The sequence below is a fragment of the Corvus hawaiiensis genome, chromosome 18 (assembly GCF_020740725.1).
Source record: "Corvus hawaiiensis isolate bCorHaw1 chromosome 18, bCorHaw1.pri.cur, whole genome shotgun sequence".
In the NCBI taxonomy this organism is placed as follows: Eukaryota; Metazoa; Chordata; class Aves; order Passeriformes; family Corvidae; genus Corvus; species Corvus hawaiiensis.
In genome coordinates this window covers 6,645,985-6,667,932 of record NC_063230.1, presented here as the reverse complement: position 1 = coordinate 6,667,932, position 21,948 = coordinate 6,645,985, and the positions used below count along the sequence as shown (strand labels likewise).

Below are 21,948 nucleotides of genomic sequence, written 5' to 3'. Positions count from 1 at the left end.
GCAATGTTCTTGGCCTCTTTATTTGGGATAAAAGCCCAGGTCAGCCAAGGACCAAAGTGCTGGTTAAAAAAACAGGTGGTGGGAGTTGAGCATGAGGGGGTGTGAGAGCTCTGGGGCACAGGTCTCCTGCCAGCCAGAAGTGAGAACAAGGAAGCCATGGACATGGGCCAAGGCAATACTGCACTGGAGCCCTCAACTGGAGAGTTAGAAACAAAAGTGAGTGTGTCTCACACTGTGAGTGGGGTTCCCCTGAGTTACACCACCAAACCTGCAGGCCTGGCTGCTGGTCAGAGCGAGCATCCAGCAAATGGAGGGACACAGCTGCGGGATTTCGTGTCACACTTCTGCATGCCTGGAGCTGTCAGTCTCCGTGGGTGGTCCCAGCTCTCCTGGTGCATTGTCCTGATTTGGCACAGGGGCCAGCCCGTGCTGCACCAGCAGCCCCTGTACCAGCTGCAGCTCCTGCTCCAACTCCTGGGTGCCATAGCCCAGCCCTGGCATGGCCATGGCACCTTCCCCCAGCACCTGCAGCACCTGTGCCATCAGCCGGGCTCTCACCAGCAGCACGGCCAGGGCTGTGTGGAGTTTGGCACAGCCCAGCGCCTTCATCCCCCAGTGGACAGCGGTCCCTGTGGAGAGAGGGGGTGAAGGAGCTGTGAGTGTGGCAGGGTCCCCCTGGGCAGAGCTGGCCTGGGGCACAAGGACACTTTGCTTGTCCCAGGGACTCCACGCTCACCATACCTTGGCTCCAGCAGTGTTTACAGTACTGCAGGTCCCTCAGCACACTGGGGCCTGTGGCCTCCAGCCAGTGCAGAGCTGAGGCATGGAGGGGACTGCCAGCAGGAGCCTTCTCCAGGAGCTGCACAAGGACAGGGAGCAGCTGCTGTGCCAGGACAGCGGGCTCCGCAAAAACATTGGGTTCATCCTCCTTGTACAGGCTGGCAGCTCTGGGGGGAAAGCCAAGGTGTGAGTGAAGCCAAAGGCTGGTCCCGTGGTACCCCACACTCTCTCATGCCAGTCCACAGGTCCAGCAACTCACTTGTTAGCCTCCAGCTCCTCCACAACGCTCCTGAGATCTAAGATGGGGATGTGCTGAAGTAGTGAGTTGAAGGTCTCAGGGTGCTCCCCAAACTCTCCCAGAAGGAGCTGCAGGAGGCTCTGGAGCCCCACATTGTCCTGCACAAAGATGCAGCCATCTCGGAGAGGCTCCCCTGGGCTCTGCCGCAGGAGGCTGGCGAAACCTGAGGCCTCATGCCGGACCTCTCGCTCCTCATCTTGCAGAAGCTGAATGGCCATGTTTATCAGCCTGAGGAAAGGGAAGAGAAGGGAAGGGAAGCATACTGCACGCCCCAGAGCATCCCAGCCTGCTTGGAGAGGAGGGAAGGATGGGACTTCAGAGGAATCCTTCTCTGAGGGACTTTTCTCCTGGAATGTGAAAGACACAGCCACCACCCAAAATCTTGGAGCTTGGGAGGGTAGGGGCTGTGCTGAGGATTGAAGGACCCAGCAATGCCATCTGCTACTCATAAGGGACTGGCTGCTTGTATTAAAATGCCACCCACATAATTTTTTGTAGACTGTGAGCTCTTGAGTGCCAGTGATTTTTGAATGAGTGGGGTTTTCTTCAATACCCTTGAGTTTTTGCAGGGGACATTAACCTCCAGCAGGCTGGGGCTGGGGCTGCAGGGAGCAGTGCTGCTGGAAACTGGCTGCAAGCACAGCCACCCCCAGGGATGGGCTCAGTGACCTACCGCAGAGCCACAGGGACGAGCGAGGGACAGGACAGGGATCGCCGCACCACGCCAGCCCCCGCCATCTGCAGGGAGCGGGCGGCTGCCAGCCGCAGCACCTCGGACCAAGTGGACCGGCTGCACTCCTCCAGCGCCGCACACCAGCGCTCCACCAGCGCGCCGTCCTCGTCCCCAAACCTGCCAGAGGCCAGGGAAGGAGAGGGAATTCAAGCACACCTTTCTGCTCCATCCAGGGGACCAAAAGCCACCGGCTGCCCTGAGATTGCAGGAGTCAGGCGCAATGCTGTGATTCATGGGAGAGAAGTCATGGCTGTTTCTAGCATGGACTAAGGATGAATCTGCTGGAAGAGTTGGGCAGCTCCCTGGCAGCAGCAGGGACCTACCGGTGGGCGAGCAGCAGGCTGGCAGCACACAGTGCCTGGAAGAGGAGATCAGGCCCAGGACACTCAGCCTCCACCACGTGCAGCAGCATCTCCAGGCAGGATGCTGAGGAGCCCTGAAGCTTACTGGAAGCTTCCTGGGACCATGATGAGGGATCTCTGTAAAGATGCAGCAAAGCCTCAAGGTACAATCTCAGGAACTCTTTGTCCCTTCTCTCTTGCAGCACTGACCGCAAGCTCTCCTAGTTGACAATGGGAAAGAAGGTACATGTTAGTGGTTAGTGGTCCCAGCACTGCAGGACCGGTACACCCTCAGCCTGGGGAGCACCAAGCTTCTCAGCAATGGGATCTCAGGGGTCCCATCTGCGTGGTGCATTGGGGCCCCCTGCTTTACTTGGTGACTTTTGTGCTGTCATACCAGCAATGTCAGCCCAAGAGCACTCTCCACCTCCTTGCACGTTCCTCCCTCCCCAGTGATCACCCAGCTCAGGATGGCAAGCTGGATGTCGGGGTTGGGCTGCTGTAGAAGTGAGCAGACAGCAGCAATCCGCTCGCTGTCTGCCAGCCGGGCTGCCTCGCTGCACATGAAGTGAGCCATGGTTTGGTGGAGGGTGGCTGAACCCACCTGCAGGAAAAAACCAAGATTCCCCTTCCAGTGCTCAGCCTGGAGCGATGAATCTCCCTGTCCCTGCCCAGGCTCACTGCCAGTCAGGCGTGGCCATGATTCCCTGGCAGGAAGCGGTACCTGTGGCTCGGTGCAGCCTGACCTTCCCCCCTGCAGGAGGCTGCCCAGCTCAGCACTGATGGTGTCATGGATGTACTGGGTGAAGCCAGGGCTGAAGGATGTGGGCAGGAGGGTGAGGACCTGGAGGAAGGCGGCACGGACGAGGGGACAGCGCTGGGCAGGGGTGAGCAGCCATCCCCGCGCCTCCAGCTGCAGAGCCACGGGGCACAGCGCCTTGGCTGACAGCCTGCACGGAGACACAGCCTTACCATGGGGCACAGCGCCAGGCTGGGCACCCTTCTGTGGCCAAAAGGCTGCATTTGGCACAGAGTGACCCCAGCTGGGGAGACAGCAGGGCAGCACTCACCCCCCGGTGCCCGTGGCAGAGGCCAGCAGCGCCCGCATCTGCAGCAGGTGCCCGTGGACAGCGTTGTGCGAGCGGGTCTGTCCGGGTGCTGCAGGGAGCTGCTGGGCCAGCTGCAGGAGGAGCCCGTGGCGCTGGGGTGGGGGCACAGCGGGCACCAGAGCCTTGGCAGCCATTGCTCGTACGGCGTAGATGGGGCTCTCCGCCAGCCCCAGCAGTGGCCCCAGGAAGGGAGCAGAGGGGCTGTGGAGCAAAAAAGGCACCACGTGGTGATGTTCTGGCTGGAGTAAAATCTCGCAGGAGCCGGGGCCAGCCTTGGCACCATGGGAGTCCTTCCCACTGCAGAAGCCCTTGGCTGAGGCACAGCATCCACACTGCCCCTTACCTGCTGGGACTGTCAGCACCAGGCTGCAGCTGGGCCAGGAGGGTGAGGATGGCGTGGAGTGCAGGGTGCAGGCGAGGCCCCCCCGATGTGGGTGCTGTGGCCACTCTGAGCTCTCCGAGCAGCACAGCGCCCAACTTTGGATGCTGCCCGAGGAAGGCATGCAGGCTCAGACCCTCTGATGGGCAGCCATCCCTGTGGCTCCATGGCTGTCCCAGCAGCCGGGACGTGAGGGCACCTGCAGGGACAGAGGAGGCAGCGTCAGGTCCCACCCAACCCTGCCAACCCTCTGCGCTTCGCCCCAGACAAGCTCCGAACCCTGAGCGCTGTGGGATCTCTCTGTCAGTACTCACTGAAGAGCTGGATGGCCGCGTTCCTCATGGCCCAGCACGGCGAGCCCAGGCCCCGCAGCGCCAGGGCCATCATGGGTGTGGCATGGCACAGCACGGCCCCGCCCAGCCCCGCCCCGCGGACCAGCGTCTGCAGCACGTGGAGGGCACACACCTGGGGAGAGCACACGGCGCTCAGCGGCACCATGCCGGGAGGGGGCTCATGCTACCATGTGAGGGGAAGAGCGTGGGAAAAGACAGGAGATCCAAGAGGCCGTCAGCTCCCAGGCTGCCGGGCTGGACAGCATGACCAGGGCTCTGGGTTTTTGCTCATCTGAGTTCTTACGGTCTCACGCTGGGTACCTGGCACAGCTCCCTTCAGGGGACCCAGCACATATTACCCTCTTCCCAAAGGGGCTCCAGCAGCCAGGAGTGCCACACTCACCTGTGGGAGGTCGAGGGTCTGGTCCCAGTCCTGTGGCAGTGCCGTGGTGGCCAAGGTCAGCAGTGTCTGGATGCAGCGGGTCAGCAGCGGCCGTGCCTGCGCCGGGGCCTCCCCGCTGACGATGCAGAGGAAGAGCATGGGGAAGCCGGCAGCACGGCGCGTGACCGAGCTGCTCCGGGGCCCGCTCAGCGCCTCCAAGCCCTGACAGAGGAACAAAACCCACCCGAGCTGTGGCCGGACACCTGTCACCTGGAACCTGCAGCTGCCCTGCAAGGAGGGCACCAGCACCTCAGCTGCCAGGAGGGTGCTTGCCCCAGGGAGAGGGGACACTGAGAAACGACCCTAGTGTTCCCTGGGGCACACGGGAAACAAGGGGCACAATGAGTACTGTACCTGCTCCAGCACAGCCCATGGGATGGCCTGCAGCTCCGGATCCGGGTGGTTCAGCAGAGCAGCACAGAATTTGGTGAAGCCCATGCTGCAGCCCTCCACTGCTCCCTGGGGCAGAGCAGGGTCAGGCCCCCACACCCCAAAGGCTGCACCCACCAGCCCCCCCATGGCCCCAGGAAACTCTTTGCAAAGGGGAAGAGCAAGTGAGAAGACATAATGGTGTGGGGATGTGATGGGGTCTGGCACTGGGATCCCAGCCAAGGTGCTTCCAGCCATCCCCACGTCCTGCCCCAGAGCAGACCCTGCCCCACTGCACTCTCCCTCCCTCCACCCCAGTATGCCAGGGCAGGGACAGGGCTGGAGGGATGGGTAAGGGCTCAGATACGCTCTTACCCAGTGCCGGCACCGCAGCAGGATTTCCTGGAACACCCTGGTGGCCATCTGCAGGGTGGGGAGCAGCAGGAGGGGCCCCAGTTCAGCAGGCAGTGCTGGGGATAGCAGCAGCTCGGCCAGGCCCCCCAGGAGCAGCCCAATCTCCTGGGAAGAAGAGGAAGGTCAGCAAGACTGGCAGGGAGGAGGAGAACCTGGGATGGATAGCAGCAGGGCTGCAAGCCAGGTAGCCTGGCTCTGCCACAGCAGGGGACTGTCAGTGTCTGGGAAGAAGCATAAGGGCAGGCAGGGAGGGGGCTGCTTTTGGGGAGGCTGGTGGTTTCATCCTTCCTGGAATGGGGTGAGGACATGTGTGAGAGCACTGAGATAAGGACAGAAATTCTCCCGTGTTCATCCCCAGTGTGGATGAATGCCACAGAGGGAGGTGAAGCAGCAGCTGGGGTGGGCTGGACGATGGGTGCCATGCTGGGCTGCCCCTCTCCCAATGCCATGAAGAGGGGTCCCCACCTTCACTGACACCCAGCAGCAAGTCAGGATCAGGCTGTGCTCCTCTGACAGCAGGATTGAGTCCCCCTCCTCTTCCTCTTGCCCCCGGCCCTTCCCCAGCATGATGAGGGAGCCAATGGCATTCCCCATCTCTGCAAAGGATGGGGCAGCAGCTGCAAAAGGAAAAGCCTGGTCTGAGCAGGGTGGTGTAGGGCAGTGGGAGGGGGATGCTGCTGGGGTTTGGGAGGACCTGCAGTCCCCTGTCAGAATGCACACAAATGGCAATGGCTCCTGCCCTGCCACGTGCCCCACTCGGGACTGCAGCTGTACTTTGCCCACTGCTCTTTCCAAGCCATTGCTGTAAAGGCTCTGCCAGCCCCTCCTCTCCCAATCGTTTTCATCTGGCAGGTGCCTCACTGCTTCTGGAAGGCTTTTGCCTCTAGTGCTGCTGTTCTCCCATGGAGTTGAGAAAGGGACCCAAAGCCAGGCCCAGCCCCACCACGGTCCCCTGCTGTGGGGAATTCTACGGAATACAAGTGCATTCCCCTTGGGCTGGAGGGCTGCTGGGCCAGGAATGGCTGTGATGGAGTTGTCAGTGGTTCCCAGGGATGGTTCTGCCCCCATGGGGACACACTCACCTTGCTCATCAGCACTAGGGCCCTGCTGGCTCTGCAGAGCACCCAGGAGGAAGGAGGTGATGTCTCTCACTGTGGTCACGAGGCAGGTGAGGAGCTCCTGCCAGCTCGGCACCAACTCTGCAGCCTGCATGGAGACAGCCACGTCCGGCACCTGGAGCAGACACCTGCGCAGGGCTGCGATGGCTCCTGCAGAACACCCACCTCTGCTCATTGCGGGGTCAGCACAGCCCTGCCTCTCCTGCCTGAGCCCGTGGCTGACATGGCTCAGGGGCAGGGGAGTGAACAGGGCCCTGGGTGAGGGGTGTGCAAGGCAGAGGGAGTGGCAAAACAGGGAAACTGAGGCAAGGCTGTGGCACCAGCAACGAGCTGGGCCTGAGTTCTGCCATGATTCTGGCCTGCTCCAGTTCCCAGGGAGCTGCTGCAGGAGCTGCTCCCTGCCCTGCCCTGCCCTGCCCTGCCGGGGCCATACCGTGCATCGGTGCAGTGGCTGCTGCCCGCAGCAGGTCCTGGCACGCCACCTTGTACTGGGCTTGCAGCACGTGGAGAAGGTGCTGGGCGAAGCACAGCCCTCGGCTGGGCAGTGTCAGGGCTGCCTCAGCCTCCAGGGACAGGCTCTTCATGATGCCACTGTCTGACCTGGGGCAACAGGCAGATCCTGCTGTGAGTACCAGGGAATTCCTGCCCATCTTGTGCTATGCGGCGCCTTCCTCCCCTGGTGCAGACTCCTGTACCTCAACCCTCCCCAGCTTCCCACTGCAAGGCTATTGCAAACCCAGACTGGTTGAACACAGACTGGTGAGGCACCAGTGCTGCCAACACGCTCTTGGGGGGTCCTGTGCCACCACAGGGAGAAGTTGGGGGCTGCCAGGAGCTCATACTTCTGCAGGATGGTCTTCATCAGCACAGCTCCAGCTTCAGCCTCCTGCACTCGGGGGCTGCCCAGGGTGTCCTGGGCCAGCTGAAAGAGAGCCAGGGCAATGGGCTCGGGGAATGTGGCGGGGAAGTAGCGGACAAGCAGCTCTGAGGCCAAGTCTCTGATCTGCCAGGACAGAGAAGACATGGGGAAAAGTGGGACATAGGAAAATGGGAAGCATGGTGGGTTTCCCCTCTGAGCCTGCTTGAGGCCAAGGCAGGCATCTTTATGACCTCCCCTTGGTTTTAGGAGGCTCACCTCGTTAGTGCTGTCCTGCAGGCAGCTCAGCAGCACCAACAAATTGGGCTGGGAGAAGAAGTCCCAGCAGCCGCTCTGCCTGGCGTAGCTCAGCAGTGTGGCCATGGTCCCTGTGACGGGGACACGGGGCGGTGGGATGGGATTGGCTGGGAGTATCCCCACAGCTGAGGGTGATACTCCAGGCAGCTTGCCTGTACTCACGTGGGGGCTGGCCTTTCTTCCTGTCGGGGCTCCAGGTGTCTGTGCAGGTCTCCAAAACAGCGACCAGGAGGAGCAGAGCCGTCTTCTTCCTCTGGTAGTTGGAGCCTGGGCTGAGTGAGGCGATGCTGAGCTGCAGCAGCCATTCCACAAAACCTGTGGGCAGAAAGCACAGCAGCGAGGGATGCTGGGCACATGTCAGTCTCCCAGGGCTGTGGCGGAGGTGTTGGGTGGCCGCCTCACCTACTGCCTGGGCGAGCTGCCCAGCTCCCTTGCCCTGACCGGTGCCTCGCGGTGCCTTCCCCCGCAGCTGGGCCAGCGAGCTGTCCCGCAGCCGGACCAGCGCCTTCCTCATCGCTGCCTGCAGCAGCTGCCGGAACGAGGAGGAGTCGCAGTTGAGGTTGAGGGGCAGGAACTCCTGCAGCAGCCGCACCTCGGTGCCCGAGAGGGGCTGGTTGGTGTTGGGGCTGCAGCAGAGCAGACTCAGCGCTGCCAGCCGAACGCCCTCCTCGCGGGTGCCCAGGCAGCGGGAGAGCCGCTGCAGCGCCTCATCCCCCAGCGGCAGGGCCCCTGCCATGCTCTTCTGTGCCTTCAGCAGTGACACCCAAGCCCGGAGTGACGTCGTGTCCTCGCCACCAAACTGGGCAGCCAGCGGTGCCTGGGTGGCCGGGAGCTGCCGCAGGGTCCAGGCCAGGAGGTGGTTGGCAGCGTTGCTCTGCAGGATGGGCAGGGGGGAGCGGAGGGCCTGGGAGAGCAGGGGGAGCCAGCACAGTGCCCACTGCTCCGCCAAGGCCACCTCTGTGCCCCGCTGCCCATCCCGCCACTCACTGCACTGCTGCCGCACCAGGACCTTGTAGACCTCGGCCGCAGCAGGACACAGGTGGTTGGTGGAGAGGCAGCTCAGGAGGTGCTGTGGCAGGTCCGGGTAGGCGTCCAGCACCTGGGAGAAAGGCAAGTGACCCTCATCTCCCTGTTGGGCTGAAAGCTGCATTTGGGGGAAGGACAGATGGGTACAGGCCACACTGCAGGCACCCCTGGCACTGAGTATCTCTGGTACCTCAACCTGCTTTTGGCCAGCTTTTGGTGGGCACTGGCAGGCAAAGTTTCCCTTCCCACTGGCACTCCCCAGGGATGAACTGCTGTAGCTCACTACTCCAGGGATGCTATCCCCCTGGGTGATGCTAAAACAGCCCCTCTGGGTGGGAAGGCTGCCTGCCCACACAGCTGAGCTGGGTAGAAGGTGACAGGCAGTGGACAGAGGCTGTGCCACCTCAGCAGCAGAGCCAGCTGAGACCAAGACTCCCCATACCCCTGCCTTCCCTACCTGCTGGCTGCCCATGTAGGGGACGATGGCACACAGGGGCACGTATCTTGCTTTAATCTGCCACGGCATTGAAATCACCCTCTGCAGCATCTGTTGGTAGAGGGGTGTCTCCTGGTCCTGGAAGTGCTGGCACTCAAGGTGGTAGATCTCCAGGAGCAATCGGAAGGAGCTGTGGATGAACTCAGACACCCCTTCCACCTGTGGGAGGATAGCAAACGGGGCTTAGGGTGGGCTCCCTCTCATGTCTTCTTGTCCCATGGCAGGTGAAGCACTGGGACGTGGCCCTTTAGAGCCTGTGTGTGACAAATGCCATGACCTCAGCAGTGTGGCTGCCCCTGCCCTGGCAGCTGCAGGCAAGGGAGCGTGTTTAGCTGATGGAGCTGAAACAGGCAGGGGTGTGCTATGGGCTGGGGACAGCAGCCGAGCCAGGTGAAGCTGTTCCTGGCTGCCACATTATGGCCCTTTGGCATCGTGTCCTTACCGGGGTCTCTGCATTGTTCCACAGCAGCTGGGTCACCTCCTGGAGGAGCTCACTGTCCTGGGCCAGGATGCGGGTCCCCGTCAGGTGCCAGAGAGCAGCCAGGCCCTCCCGCAGGCGCTGCAGCCACAGTGCACAGGCTGCCAAAACAGAGCGTTCTGCTGCAGCCCTCGCCCCAGACTTGCCTACAGCAGGGCCAGCAAAGGCTGTGGGCTTAGGGACCCTGTGTGCAGGGGAAGCAGTTCCCCCATCAGGTACACAAGACCCCAAAAGGGTTAGTGTCCATTGGGCTGGAGCAGAAATTAACAGCAGTTTCCAAACTAGCTACCAAGACCCAGAAAAGCACCTTCCCTGGGAGAAGATGAAGCACACAGGGGCTCCGTGCATCATGAGCACAGTGAACCTTTCAAACCTCCCCACCATGGCAGGGTCACCATCTCCTACCTTGGAAGCAGTAGTAGTGGCAGTTGTTCTGCTCCCTGGTCAGGGCACACACAGCAGGAAAGACCACGTCCAGCAGCAGGCAGGCCTGCAGGAGCACAGCAGCTCAGGGAGCGGGCAGGCATGGGATTTCCAGGGTGAGAAAACCCTGCCATGAGACAGGCAAGGAGAGTGCTGCCTGGTTCTCCCGCTCTTACAGAGCTCACCTCTGCTCCCTGCCTGGAAGTCCTCAGCTCGTGAGGACTTGGGAGAGGCTAGAAGTGGACAGAGCTGAGGCTGTGCCCTGAACAGGCAGCCCTGGGTTCATGCTCTGGGAGCACAGGGTGAAGACTGCTTTGCTTGTGTAGGGGCTTTTGGCACCACTTTGTTTCCCAGGCCCCCAGGAGAGAGAAATCCCCGCTTGGGTGTCTTTGGAAAAAGCAGGCTCCTGGCTAACTGTGCTCAGCAGGATGCATGGAGCTGCTGGTGTGGAGGGGTGCAGCCTGACTTCATCCCCCAAGGATCCGCAGGCACCACGGGTGGCTGCCGGCCCTCTCCAAGGGCTCCCTCAAGCTCTGTCTGCTAGGTTGGAGTTCTCCTACCTTGTGGGGGAAGCCCTCCAGCTGGCAGCTGAGGATGTCCATCTTGCAGCACGTCAGCAAACCTCTGGTGAGCACCAGCTTCTCCAGCCCATCTGGTTCCAGGACAGGGGGCACTTCCACCACAAGCTCCCCAAACTTCAGCTCCCCAGTGCCTGCTGGGAAATGGCTGCACTGGACGGAAGGAAGGTGGCAAACCCAAATGCTGCTCTGGGAGCAACTGCCATGGCTCATTCCAGAGCGTCCATGGGAGGTGGCCGGAGACAGCTGAAGATCCCAGACCCCAAGAGACAGACACAGCAGCCAAGTCCAGCTTGGCACCAGCCTCTGTCCCCTCACACCCAAACACACCTGTCACCCTTTGCCAGAGGCCGTCCCCAGCTCAGGATGGAGCACGCACCTTGGCTGGGGAGCTGGAACAGGGTCAGCACAGCACTGGCCCCATGCTGGGGCTGGGGGGCCGTGTTCACCAACATGCTCAGGGCTGTGCCCGCCAGCAGCCTTGTGTCCTTGTTCAGGGCCTGGACTCGCAGGGAGGCAAATGCACAACTCAAAACACCACTTAAACCTCAACCCCATTTAACTGCCCCTGCAAGCAGCTACATGGGGTCTCTCAGACATATCAGACACTGGGCTGTCTCTGCAGGCTTGGCTTGGGGAGGGGAACGGGGAAAGCACCTGGGAAGGACAGCACTGCTCTGCTCCATGGGACAGGCAGCTCCATCCCTCCAAGGGCTGTACGCACCTTCCCCCAAACCACCGCCAGCAGCAGTCCCAAGAGGCTCTGCAGGGTCTCACTCTTCCCTGACGTGCACCACACCAGGGGGGCTACATCCTTTGGCAGGGCCTGGAAGACCTGGAGGCAGGCCTGGAAGAGCAGGAGGTGCCACAGGGATGATCAGTATTTCTCACCTCTGAAAAAGCAGCAATGCCCCAGGAACGGCCATTCTAAGCAGCTTGATGCGTTACATCCCTCTGGACATTGCTGCCAGTGCCCGGCCAGTCCTTGCAGGTACTGATTCCCCTGCTCCCCAGTCTGGCTCTTACCTTGATGACCAGGTAGCCCCACGTGCTGCCGGGTGCGGGCTGGCCCTGCAGCACCCAGCGCAGGGTGGTGGCCAGGCGCTGCAGCAGTGGGGCCAGGTTCTGCCGCCAGTGCTGCCGGCCCAGGCTGCTCTCCTCCAGGAACATGGACACTGCAGGCAAAGGGACAGCATCAGCCCCCAGCCCTCCTGCAGCCAGCCCTGCTCCCGGTTCAGCCAAGGGCTGCGCTGTTGGTACGTGAGGTAAGAATGGAGCTGCGATGCAGGGGATGCTTTGGCTTGTCTGGTTTCCAGCTGTGGGTGGGCAGAGCACTGGATGCTGCTGGGACCTCTGTAGAGATTACACGGATCTGGCTGACCCCCGCTACCCCTCCCATGAGCACAAAGGACCCAGTTTGGGTTGGCAAGAAGTGTCCTGTGCACTGGTGGTGTGGGCTGGGAGAAGACCCTGGAAGGGACGGACCAGAGACTGACCTGACTGAAGGTCCCCAGGAGACAGCACCTGCAGGGACAGAAGGATAGTTCGTCCTGTGTGACAACATGCTGGGGTTCAGTGCCTTCGGCAGGAGGGTTCTGCCAGTGCCAGAAGCTGCCCCAGAGATGAGCAAAGGGCTGCTGTGATAGGCAGCCACGTGTTGCCAGCTGCAGCCAAGGGCAAGTCCCCAGAATGGTGGGAAGTGAAGTGGACTAGAAGCAGCCCAAACCAACAGGTCCCTGTCACACATGGTCTCCAGGCAAGTCCCCCTGAAAGCCAGTGCCACTGCACAGCTGGGGTTCTCTCACCTCTCCCTGTGGTGCCAGGCTGGCCAGCAGCCTGTCTACCTCCTGGGCCAACAGGGCTTCCTTCCCCACTGCCAGCTGGGTCACCATCTGCCAAGAGACACCCCAAGTCAGCTGCTCTGCCCAGACCCCTGGGAGACACCAGCTGCCAAGTGCTACTGGGAGAGCCTGCAGCACCTCTGGGCCCCTTTGCTGGTAAGGATGCCGGAAAGCTCCAGAGCTGTCCCAGGAGTGGACAAAGCCAGCCCAGCTGATTGCCTTACAGACCTGTTCCAGTTTCTGGAAGGAGCTGGAGCTGCTGGTTGCCTCCATCTGGAAAGCCAAGACACAGCGGAGCAGGGGTCGTGCCTCTGCCTCACCCAGCGCCTGCAGACCCTCGCTCAGCACCTGCGTCAGCTGGAGAGCTTCCTCCAGGTGCTTCTCTTTGCATCTCTTGGCAGTACTCCTGGAACAGGACAAGGATGGGGGTGAGGACACCCTGGCTCGGTGAAGTTTGTAGTGGGGGAATACCCCAGCTCAGAGGGATCTGGGATTGGGGTGCCCCATCTTGATTTGGATAGGGGTAGGGGTGCTCCAGCTTGGTAGATGTTAGGGTTGGAGCGCCCCAGCTCTCGGTTCTCCTCTCTTCTGACTGCACTCAGCATTGCACTGGAGCGAGGAAGGAGGGACGGTGGCGGGGGAGAGCTACACGAAATCCTCAAAGCTCAGCACATGCAAACCCCTGGGGGGGGGGGGGGGCGGGGGAAGAAGGGCTCGAAAATCCTGAAAACTGCAGCCCTGCTGCTGCTGAGCGGGCAGGAAGGGAATGGGGGGCACGTGAGCGTGGCTCGAACCCCTTGCTGGGTATCGATCTTCTCACACCCCCTCCCTTGTTCCCCTCCTCCCGACCCGCGCCCGGGGGATGCCCGGGCGCTGCACACCGCGGCTTTCCCGATGCACTCGCACCCGGGGGGACACCGGGAGCTCCCTCCCAGGGGCCCGCGCTCTTACCCCGCGAAGTGCCGCAGGCAGCGCAGGCAGGAGAGCACGGTGGCGGCGAGGCCCCGTGTGCCGTAGAAGGCGGCGCAGGCCCGCGCCTCCCGCTCGGCGCCCATGGCGGCCGCACCACAGAGCCGGGCCCGCTGCGGCGCTCGGCGGCGCCCCCTGGCGCTGCCCCGGCCCAGCACCGCCCGCAGCGCCGAGCGGGAGCCGCCATCCCTCCTTCAGCCCCGGCCGGGAGCCGCCGGCTGCCGGGCAGGGTTAGAAACCGTCACCGGCCCAAGCTGTTCCCGTAGCCGGTGAAAAGCCAGATAGCCCAGAACTTCCGAAAAACGAGTGCTGCCTGCCGAGCACAGGGGGATTTGGACAGCACGAGGCGGTGTAAGATCTCTGAAATGCCAACTGGAATGCTTCGGGGTGAAGCTGTGTAGCGGGTTGGGTTTGTAGCCAGGCAGAAACACCAACCCGCTACAAAATGGTGGCGAATGCGGGCAATTGATGAGAGCTGTGAGATAAAGATTAATTAGGAGGAATACTGGGCAAACCAAGTATTAAGTCATAAGTTAAGTAGCATGATAGTGAGAAACTTATATTGTAATTATACTGAACTGTCTAGGGGTGGAATATGGTAGAAGTTGAATGTAATTTTGATAATAATTCCGAGCCGCTCTGGCTGCCCACAGCCCTGCTAGGGGGGTCATCCTGGAGCCGTGGCTCGGCCCGGCCTGGCCCAAGCAGGGCCTGGCCGGCCCCACTGGGCCCCGCTCGGCCCCGCAGCCACCTGTCCCAGCACCGGGAACGAGAGAGAGCTTGGGGGTTTGTCTGTTCTTAAGTGTGTATCACAGAGGCGGTCACAACTTTAAGTGGCTTAAAGAATTGTCCATATTCAAACTGGCCACTGATAGGTTCTATCAGGTCCCAGAGGAAGCTGTAAGCACCCCTTAGCAAGGACATCCCTTCCGGGACTATGCTTGCTAACCTATGACAAGCTGTTGTCTGGTTCCATCGTGGTTCATTGCGTGGTACCCTGCAGCCCTCCCGCATGGACAGCATCTCTGATAGCCAGCATCACTATTGTAGTAGTATCACTAATAACGCTAGTACCCAGTGGAGAGATTCCACTCTTCCCATGGGATGAAATGGCCTTTGGGGAGAGACAGATTTATTGTAATTATCATCAAATTAAAATGATTTTATTAGAGTTCTTTTTGCTAGTTGGCACTGGGTTGAACAACTTTATTAGGCACAATTTTAAGATCATCTTTAAAGCTCCCTTTCAAGCCAAACTACTCCATGATTTTACGGTTTCTGGTTTTTTATGAAACATAGTTTTAACACCTGACTAGCACATCCCACTGAATTTCAGCTACACAGAAAATGCTTCTTGTTTTTGATCTTGAAGGATTGTTTTTACCCTGGGTTGTTTTTTGCAGGGGCGCTGGAGCGACTGAAGGGCATCGGCTGCTTGGAGGAGTCATGGCATGGGCATCCCAGGAAAACACATCTGGGGTGAACCAGTGGCTGCACTGGGCGGCCAGGAGGACACTGAGATGTGGATCCAGGGGTGAACACTTCCCTTGAGGACGGAAAGCCCCCAGCCTGTAGTTTTTGGCAACATTTGTCAACAGCCTCTATCTCTGTTCTGCTTTAGAAATCAGCCTGGAAGCCCAAATCCAGCCAGGGGACCAGGTTTGCCCTGACTGCTGTCAGTATCAATGAGTGAAACAGCCTAGGAATTGTTCCAGGTAAGGCAGAGGAGTGCAGGAGGATGGTTACATCCCTCAGACATGATCCTCCATTCCCCGAGCATCACAGCCACCCCACGCAAGTGATAGGGAGTGGGGACAAGCACTGCCAAACCAGAGCTCCCACAGGTGCCAGCACACAGGCAAGGGCAAGGCAGAGGAGGGTGCTGCCACATTGTAGGGTTCCCTGTGTTCCTGTTCCTGTTCTTGTGCTGCCTGCAGAAGGGAGGGGCAGAGGAGGGAAAGGGGGATTTTTTCTTGTTTCACCATAGGAAGGATTTTCAAACCCTATAAATTCACTTTTGACAAGTGAACAACTAAAGCAGATTAACCTTTTTGCTAATCCTCTATAATGGCTTTGGAATCTCCTTAACCAATAAGAAAATGATAAGAGCCTGTTTCTTTTCTTTTTATCTATATCTATATTGTCCTCTCTTGTCTGCAAGTTTTTTCTTTCTTGTTTTATTTTCCTTTCCTTTTCTAATATGAAATAGCCCAGCGATCCTATCTCCCAGAGTCTCAGTAAACAGAACATCAGAAATCCCTTACCTTTATTCCTCTCTGGTAACAGGGTGCAGAGAAGTGTCTGCTGATTGGGATTTGATTACCAGCAGCTATCAAAAGTCTCTTTGTACGATCTGGCTCCTAAATCCCATAATTCTTTGATAAAAGAAGTATTACCAGTCCATTTTCTGAAGTGAAAGGTACGAGAGGAATGAAAGAAAGCAATCAGCAGACATCCTAATAGGCTAAGTGCATGTGTGGTGGGAAGGTGGGGCTGGGACAGGATGCCCAGGGAAAGGTGTCCTTTGTTAAGGATGGGGAAGGAGAATTAATCCGCTTCAGGCATATGGTTATTACAGCCAAGAACAGAACTGGTCAGATCCTGCACTTGCCCATGGCACATCCCAGCTCACCGGCCCTCTGGGCCCTCTGGACCAGCACAGTGTAGGGAGCAGAACCTGGGCCCACATCCACCTCTTGTGTCAGCCTTTGGGTACATGCATAAAGGCTGGGATCAGTTTTCAGTGATCTCTGGAATTAGGGCATCCCCAGTGCCTCTCTGGAACACTGACACCTTGGCAGGGCAGCAGTGAACAGGTCCAGACTGAGCAGCTACAAAGGTGTCTTCGTCTCAGACCTGCAGCAAACAGGTAAAGATTCGCAGAGCTCAGTTATGATCCATGTTACACCATTGGAACAGCTGAAGGAGAGGTGAATAAAGGGATGGGAGGGAAAACAGTGGTTTGGCTTTAAGTGAGTCACAAGTAGAACAGCTATGGGGCACCTCTTCCCAGCACTGAGGGACCCACAGGGGAGGAAGGGCAGGCAGCGAGCAGGGATGAGGATGGAAGAAGGGGGCTGAGAGGGGGCTCTCCTGGGGACTGGCTCTAAGTTTTGCAGGATGCTGGAGGCATTGCTGGTCCAGCACGAGGACCTTTGGTGTGCACTGGTTTCACAGCACCCACCTGTGTGCCTCCTTGGTGTACCATGAGTGGGACTGGTATCTTCCTCTCCTGCAGGGAAACACCAGGTGTGAGAGTGTTCCCCACGTGAGCTCCTGAGGCCTTGTTACTCACCTTGGCTTAAACTGCACTGAGGGCAAGAGAACCTGGGTTTAAACTTTGCTAAGCAACCTGATCTCAACCACACCTTCTCTATTTTATTCTCAGCTACTCATTTCAGTTGAAAACACAGGATCCAAGATGTTCTCTCTCCTTCTGTGGATCACAGCTGCCAGGCCTTGCTGTTAGCCCTTGGGACTGTCAGAGACAGGCTTCCCTTCCTGTCCTGAATCTTGGCCATAGCCTCACCCCAGTTTCTCTGGCTGGGCAGGAGTTGGGAATTGAACCGGCTTTGGGAAAGCCTGGCATTGGCACTGAGTCCACACTCCTGCCTGGATGGCTGTGGGACCTCACTGAGAGCACATGGAGGCAGCAGCAGCAACAATCCTCCCCCTCCCTTCCCCACACAGAGCACGGCTCAGCTGCACAGGAGGTGGTTACATGCCACTAAGCTACGGTACAGAGCTGCTGCAAGCAGCCAGTAATCTAATTTATTAAGGGCTTTGAATCCTTACAAAGAATATGTTGGATACATGCAAAGCATCTGCATTATTCCGGTGATTAGGGCAGCAGAGATGGGGGAAAGGGGAAGGAGGAAAAATACAATTTCTCTGCTTTCAGCAGAAAATAAATCAACTTTCACAGAGAGTTCTGGCAAAGCCAAAGGCTGTGCTGTCATTAAAAATGATTTTTTATTAAGCTGAACTCTCTCTTCTCTCATGTTGTATGATATGACAGCTCTCTTTTGATGGGAAAGCTTTCATTTGGCCAGAGAAAGGGATAATTTGCTTCTTTTAAGGAGTTAATCCTCTGGTCCATTTCCGGGCTGGGAACAGCTATCCTCCCCCTTCCTTGGATCGGAGGCTGCAGCACAATGGAGATCATAACCACCTCAAATCTACACTCGAGATGGAGAAATCAGATTTCCTTCTCCAGTCATTTTTGTGGGATTAGCTAAATCTTAGATCCACACTAACCCTTCACAAAGCTGCCAAGATTAGTTAGAATTTATTTTATTTGCAGGGGGGTTTACGGTTTTCTTTCCAAAGGGATTATATCTCTCTCTATATATATTTAGAGTGGCTTCAGTCATAAAGCAGCTAGGTCAGAAGGAGGAAAAGTGTGTGTGTATAAAATAAAAACTCAGCTGCAAGAATGACAGTCACTTGAAACGCCAAGACAAAGCAGCGGTTCTGGATGGCTTTGCCAGTCCATTTTAAAAGCCACATAAGCTGTCCTTTCCCTAGCAAAACCCCACTACGGAGCCAGTGCACGGAGAGCAAAGCTCCTCAGTTGGGCTGCCTGTTTCCCTAGCCACTGCTGCTGCTGGCACAGGATGTCTTCAGAGCCAGGGGCAGATGCTGACGCCAGCAGGAGAGGCCTGAAGAAGCCACGTCCGTTCAGCATCGAGGACATCCTCTCCAGCCCCGTGGAGAAGAGCCCCCGGGTCTTGGTGCCACTGTGCCTACGGAGCATCTTGGACTGCACACCCAAGCAGCTGTGTGAGCTGGAGACCATGCCAGCCAGCTCCCTGCAGGAGGAGGAGGAGGAGGAAGAGGAGGAAGAGCTGGAAGGGACAGGCTGCAACTGCTGCTGCTGTTCTCACACGAGCGGCCGTTCACTGCAGGACCTGCCGGGGTGGCTGGGTGAGTGTTTTGCTGGGTGAGTGTTTTGCTGGGTGAGTGTTTGGGTTTGATTCAGGTGTGGGGCTTGCGGAGGGGCTGGTGCCAGTGCTGTGGGCAGGGGAAAACCTGGGTGTTAAGTGACAATATGACATCTGGTCACGGTGGTCTTGGGCCCCAGGCCCAGCAAACTGAGCTCTTTTCTCAGCAGGGCTCCTAAGAGTGGGCAATTTCACCTGCAGTGCTATCAGGGTCTGAAAAGCAAAGGGTGCTAATTCTTACTGGATATTACTGGTTTAGTGTGAAACTCTTGAGAGAATGATGCTTTAGGGGTGCAAGTTCTCTGTGGAGCGTGGGGCCTCATGGCCATGCTGCCCATGTGCAGAGCTGTGCCTGTGCTTCCTGACAGCACTAGCCCTGGGGAACCTCACTTTTCCTTTAAGGAAAAAAGTTTTGGCAACGTCTAGCAAAATTACTGTGGAAAAAAGAAAGTAGCAAACCCTTAAAAATGCAGTTCAAGAGCATCCTGAAAGTTCAGAATTCCCTTGTGTCAGAAGTGAAACACAGATCTTTGTTGGGCTGTGAGTTTGCACCTATTTTCTGGAGCTGGCCATAGTGCAACTGGTAAGTGAACAAAGAAAATCCAACCAGTGCTCCCCTCCTGCACCCTTCTCCCAGAGTCATGCCCTAAACTCTTCTCCCACCTGCCCGGTGAACACTCAGCTTGCCACCCACTCCAGGTGACTGGCTGCCTCCTTCCAAACAGTGACAGGGACGCAACTTGTGCCTGAGCTGCCTTGAGCATGACAGGTGTTTCAGCCCCGCACCTCTAACACTGCTGCTGTCCCTGTCCCCTCGCAGATGCCCGGTTCCCCTGGCCCATGCGGCTCTTCCACCCGGCAGTCAGGGTCTGTAAGAGTCCCCAGGAGAAGTCAAGCGAGCTGCAGACCTTCCACCAGATCCAGCACCGGACACGCCGGCACCGCACCATCTTCACCGAGGACCAGCTGCAGGCCCTGGAGACGCTTTTCCATCAGAACCAGTACCCGGACGTCGTCACCCGCGAGCACCTGGCAAACCGCATTCACCTGAAGGAGGAGAGGGTAGAGGTGAGCTTCTGCCACTTGGTATGGGGCTGCTTGCCCCCAGGAACACAGACTGGGGCATTCTGCTGACCTTTTTGGGGAGCTGCAGACCCAGGGCCTCATTTTAAAATCCATCCTTGTGCATTTGACAAAACAGAGTTTAAGTTTGGAGAGCAATGGAAGAATATAAACCAGTTCAGCTGGGCTGATTTGTACTGGTATCCAGTCACACAGACTCACACGATCCCTCTCTCCCAGAATCACCTGTCACACACAAACATGCCCAGCTCTGTTCATCCCCTGCACCCAAGCGTGTATTCCTTACCTAAGTGATCTGCGTGACTTCTGAATTTGTCATGTCCCAACTCCCTTGTGCCCCTCACATGTATCTGAGCAAGACTGCAGTTGAGGGACTGATTAAATTTTGTATCAAGCCTTTATATTACAGTATCTTACAGCTCACACCATACAGGCCAGGAGGGCCACTGCCTGTCCCCCTCCCAGTAACACACAACATGCAAAAGCCCTTTTCTTGTTTTGCACTTTCTAGGTTTGGTTTAAAAACCGTCGGGCGAAGTGGCGGCATCAGAAGAGGGCGACTGCCTCAGCACTGATCCTTCAGGGCCCCAAGCAGCCCCCCAAGGAGAGCTGTTAGTGGTCCCAGGCTGCAGCTCAGCAGAGAACACCAGGAGCACCCACTGCCCGTAGCTGACAGGCTCTGGGGGGGGGGTAACCGAGGGGGACTAATGGAGCAAAAGGGAATCTCTGTGGTTCACAGAGGAGGAGGACAGGTAAAAGCAGACATGGCACTTTCACATCCCTCTTCCAAACCTAGTTCATGTGGCAAATAACTCGTCAGGCGTGATTTGCAGGTGACAGAACTGTACTGGTGTTAAATGTGGGTGCTTTAAGAGAAGGGGAGACTCCCCTTTTTGTCTTTGCTCTGTGCACGTAGTATTTGTGCTCGTTTTAGTGATGTAGATTTGCAAAATATCCTGCAAATGAATGTTTCCTGTTTGCAGCACCTCAGTGGCATCTAGAGTTGCTTTTGGGGTTGAACTTGCTGGGCAAGCGATTTGTTTCATAACAAAGAAACGCGGGTTTCTGCCCATAGTCCGGGGCAGAGGTGATGAACCTGTTGTGGTGAGAGGGTCGGCACAGGCAGCGTTCGCCTCAGCCCTGCTGCCAGCCAGTCCCCGTCACAGCGAACCGTGTCCGTGTTCCTGGCGGGGCCAAAGAGAACCCACGAGCTGGAAAGCAGCGAGATCAATAAAACTGCCCTGTCCCCCCTGCCCGAGCAGCCGGGCGGGGCTCCCGCTCCCCCGGGAAGGCCGGGGTGTTTCTGAGGAGGTCTGGAGAGACCGTGGGGGCACTGGGGGGGTCCGCCCAGCTCCCATCCCGGCTCCCATCCCGTGTGTATCCCGGTTCCCATCCCGGCACCCATCCCGGCACCCATCCCAGCTCCCATCCCGGCTCCCATCCCGTGTGCATCCCGGTTCCCATCCCGTGTGTATCGCGGTCCCCATCCCGGTTCCCATCCCGGTTCCCATCCCGGTTCCCATCCCATGTGTATCCCGGTTCCCATCCCGGCTCCCATCCCAGCTCCCATCCCGTGTGCATGCCGGCTCCATCCCGTGTGTATCGCGGTCCCTATCCCGGCTCCCATCCCATGTGCATCCCGGCTCCCATCCCGTGTGTATCCCGGTTCCCATCCCGGTTCCCATCCCGTGTGCATCCCGGTTCTCATCCCGTGTGTATCCCGGTTCCCATCCCGGTTCCCATCCCGTGTGCATCCCGGTTCCCATCCCGTGTGTATCGCAGCTCCCATCCCGGCTCCCATCACGATTCCCATCCCGGCTCCCATCCCAACTCCCATCCCGGTTCCCATCCCGGTTCCCATCCCATGTGTATCGCAGCTCCCATCCCGGTTCCCATCCCGTGTGTATCCCGGTTCCCATCTCGGTTCCCATCCCGGCTCCCATCCCGGTTCCCATCCCGTGTGTATCCCGGTTCCCATCCCGTGTGTATCCCGGTTCCCATCCCGGTTCCCATCCCGTGTGTGTCTCGGTTCCCATCCCAGCTCCCATCCCGGTTCCCATCCCGTGTGTATCCCGGTTCCCATCTCGGTTCCCATCCCGTGTGTATCCCGGTTCCCATCCCGGCTCCCATCCCGGTTCCCATCCCGGTTCCCATCCCGTGTGTATCCCTGTTCCCATCCCGGTTCCCGTCCCGTGTGTATCCCGGTTCCCATCCCGGTTCCCATCCCGGTTCCCATCCCGTGTGTATCCCGGTTCCCATCCCGGTTCCCATCCCGTGTGTGTCTCGGTTCCCATCCCGGCTCCCATCCCGGTTCCCATCCCGTGTGTATCGCAGCTCCCATCCCGGCTCCCATCACGATTCCCATCCCGGCTCCCATCCCAACTCCCATCCCGGTTCCCATCCCGGTTCCCATCCCATGTGTATCGCAGCTCCCATCCCGATTCCCATCCCAGCTCCCATCCCGGTTCCCATCCCGTGTGTATCCCGGTTCCCATCCCGGTTCCCATCCCGGTTCCCATCCCGTGTGTGTCTCGGCTCCCATCCCGGTTCCCATCCCGGTTCCCATCCCGGTTCCCATCCCGGCGTTCGGGCCGAGGTGGCGCCGCTGTCAGGGCGCGGGAC

General features: G+C 58.6%; 3 protein-coding genes across 3 annotated transcripts; 1 reads left to right on the top strand and 2 right to left on the bottom strand.

Annotated features, from left to right (window-relative positions):
- Positions 1-2: 2 nt before the first annotated feature.
- Positions 3-13,403, bottom strand: LOC125335336 (thyroid adenoma-associated protein homolog). The gene is made up of 30 exons (XM_048322885.1): positions 13,283-13,403; positions 12,560-12,737; positions 12,296-12,382; positions 11,987-12,014; positions 11,517-11,665; positions 11,215-11,337; positions 10,870-10,990; positions 10,473-10,627; positions 9,895-9,979; positions 9,454-9,590; positions 8,973-9,170; positions 7,892-8,588; positions 7,652-7,804; positions 7,158-7,560; positions 6,749-6,915; positions 6,280-6,465; positions 5,663-5,814; positions 5,159-5,302; positions 4,769-4,873; positions 4,376-4,576; positions 3,955-4,105; positions 3,605-3,839; positions 3,223-3,462; positions 2,877-3,102; positions 2,550-2,756; positions 2,135-2,373; positions 1,752-1,928; positions 1,040-1,306; positions 742-947; positions 3-629 (listed from the first exon to the last, which is right to left on the bottom strand). Exons 1-30 carry the CDS (start codon positions 13,384-13,386, stop codon positions 337-339), a joined length of 5,814 nt encoding a protein of 1,937 aa, XP_048178842.1. The 5' UTR covers positions 13,387-13,403; the 3' UTR covers positions 3-336.
- A 4,174-nt stretch (positions 13,404-17,577) lies between these two features.
- LOC125335526 (fibroin heavy chain-like) lies at positions 17,578-21,469 on the bottom strand. The gene is made up of 3 exons (XM_048323201.1): positions 19,379-21,469; positions 19,030-19,290; positions 17,578-18,210 (listed from the first exon to the last, which is right to left on the bottom strand). Exon 1 carries the CDS (start codon positions 21,419-21,421, stop codon positions 20,369-20,371), a length of 1,053 nt encoding a protein of 350 aa, XP_048179158.1. The 5' UTR covers positions 21,422-21,469; the 3' UTR covers positions 17,578-18,210; positions 19,030-19,290; positions 19,379-20,368.
- Positions 17,917-20,311, top strand: GSC2 (goosecoid homeobox 2). The gene is made up of 3 exons (XM_048323202.1): positions 17,917-18,226; positions 19,064-19,311; positions 19,838-20,311. Exons 1-3 carry the CDS (start codon positions 17,917-17,919, stop codon positions 19,940-19,942), a joined length of 663 nt encoding a protein of 220 aa, XP_048179159.1. The 3' UTR covers positions 19,943-20,311.
- Positions 21,470-21,948: the final 479 nt, after the last annotated feature.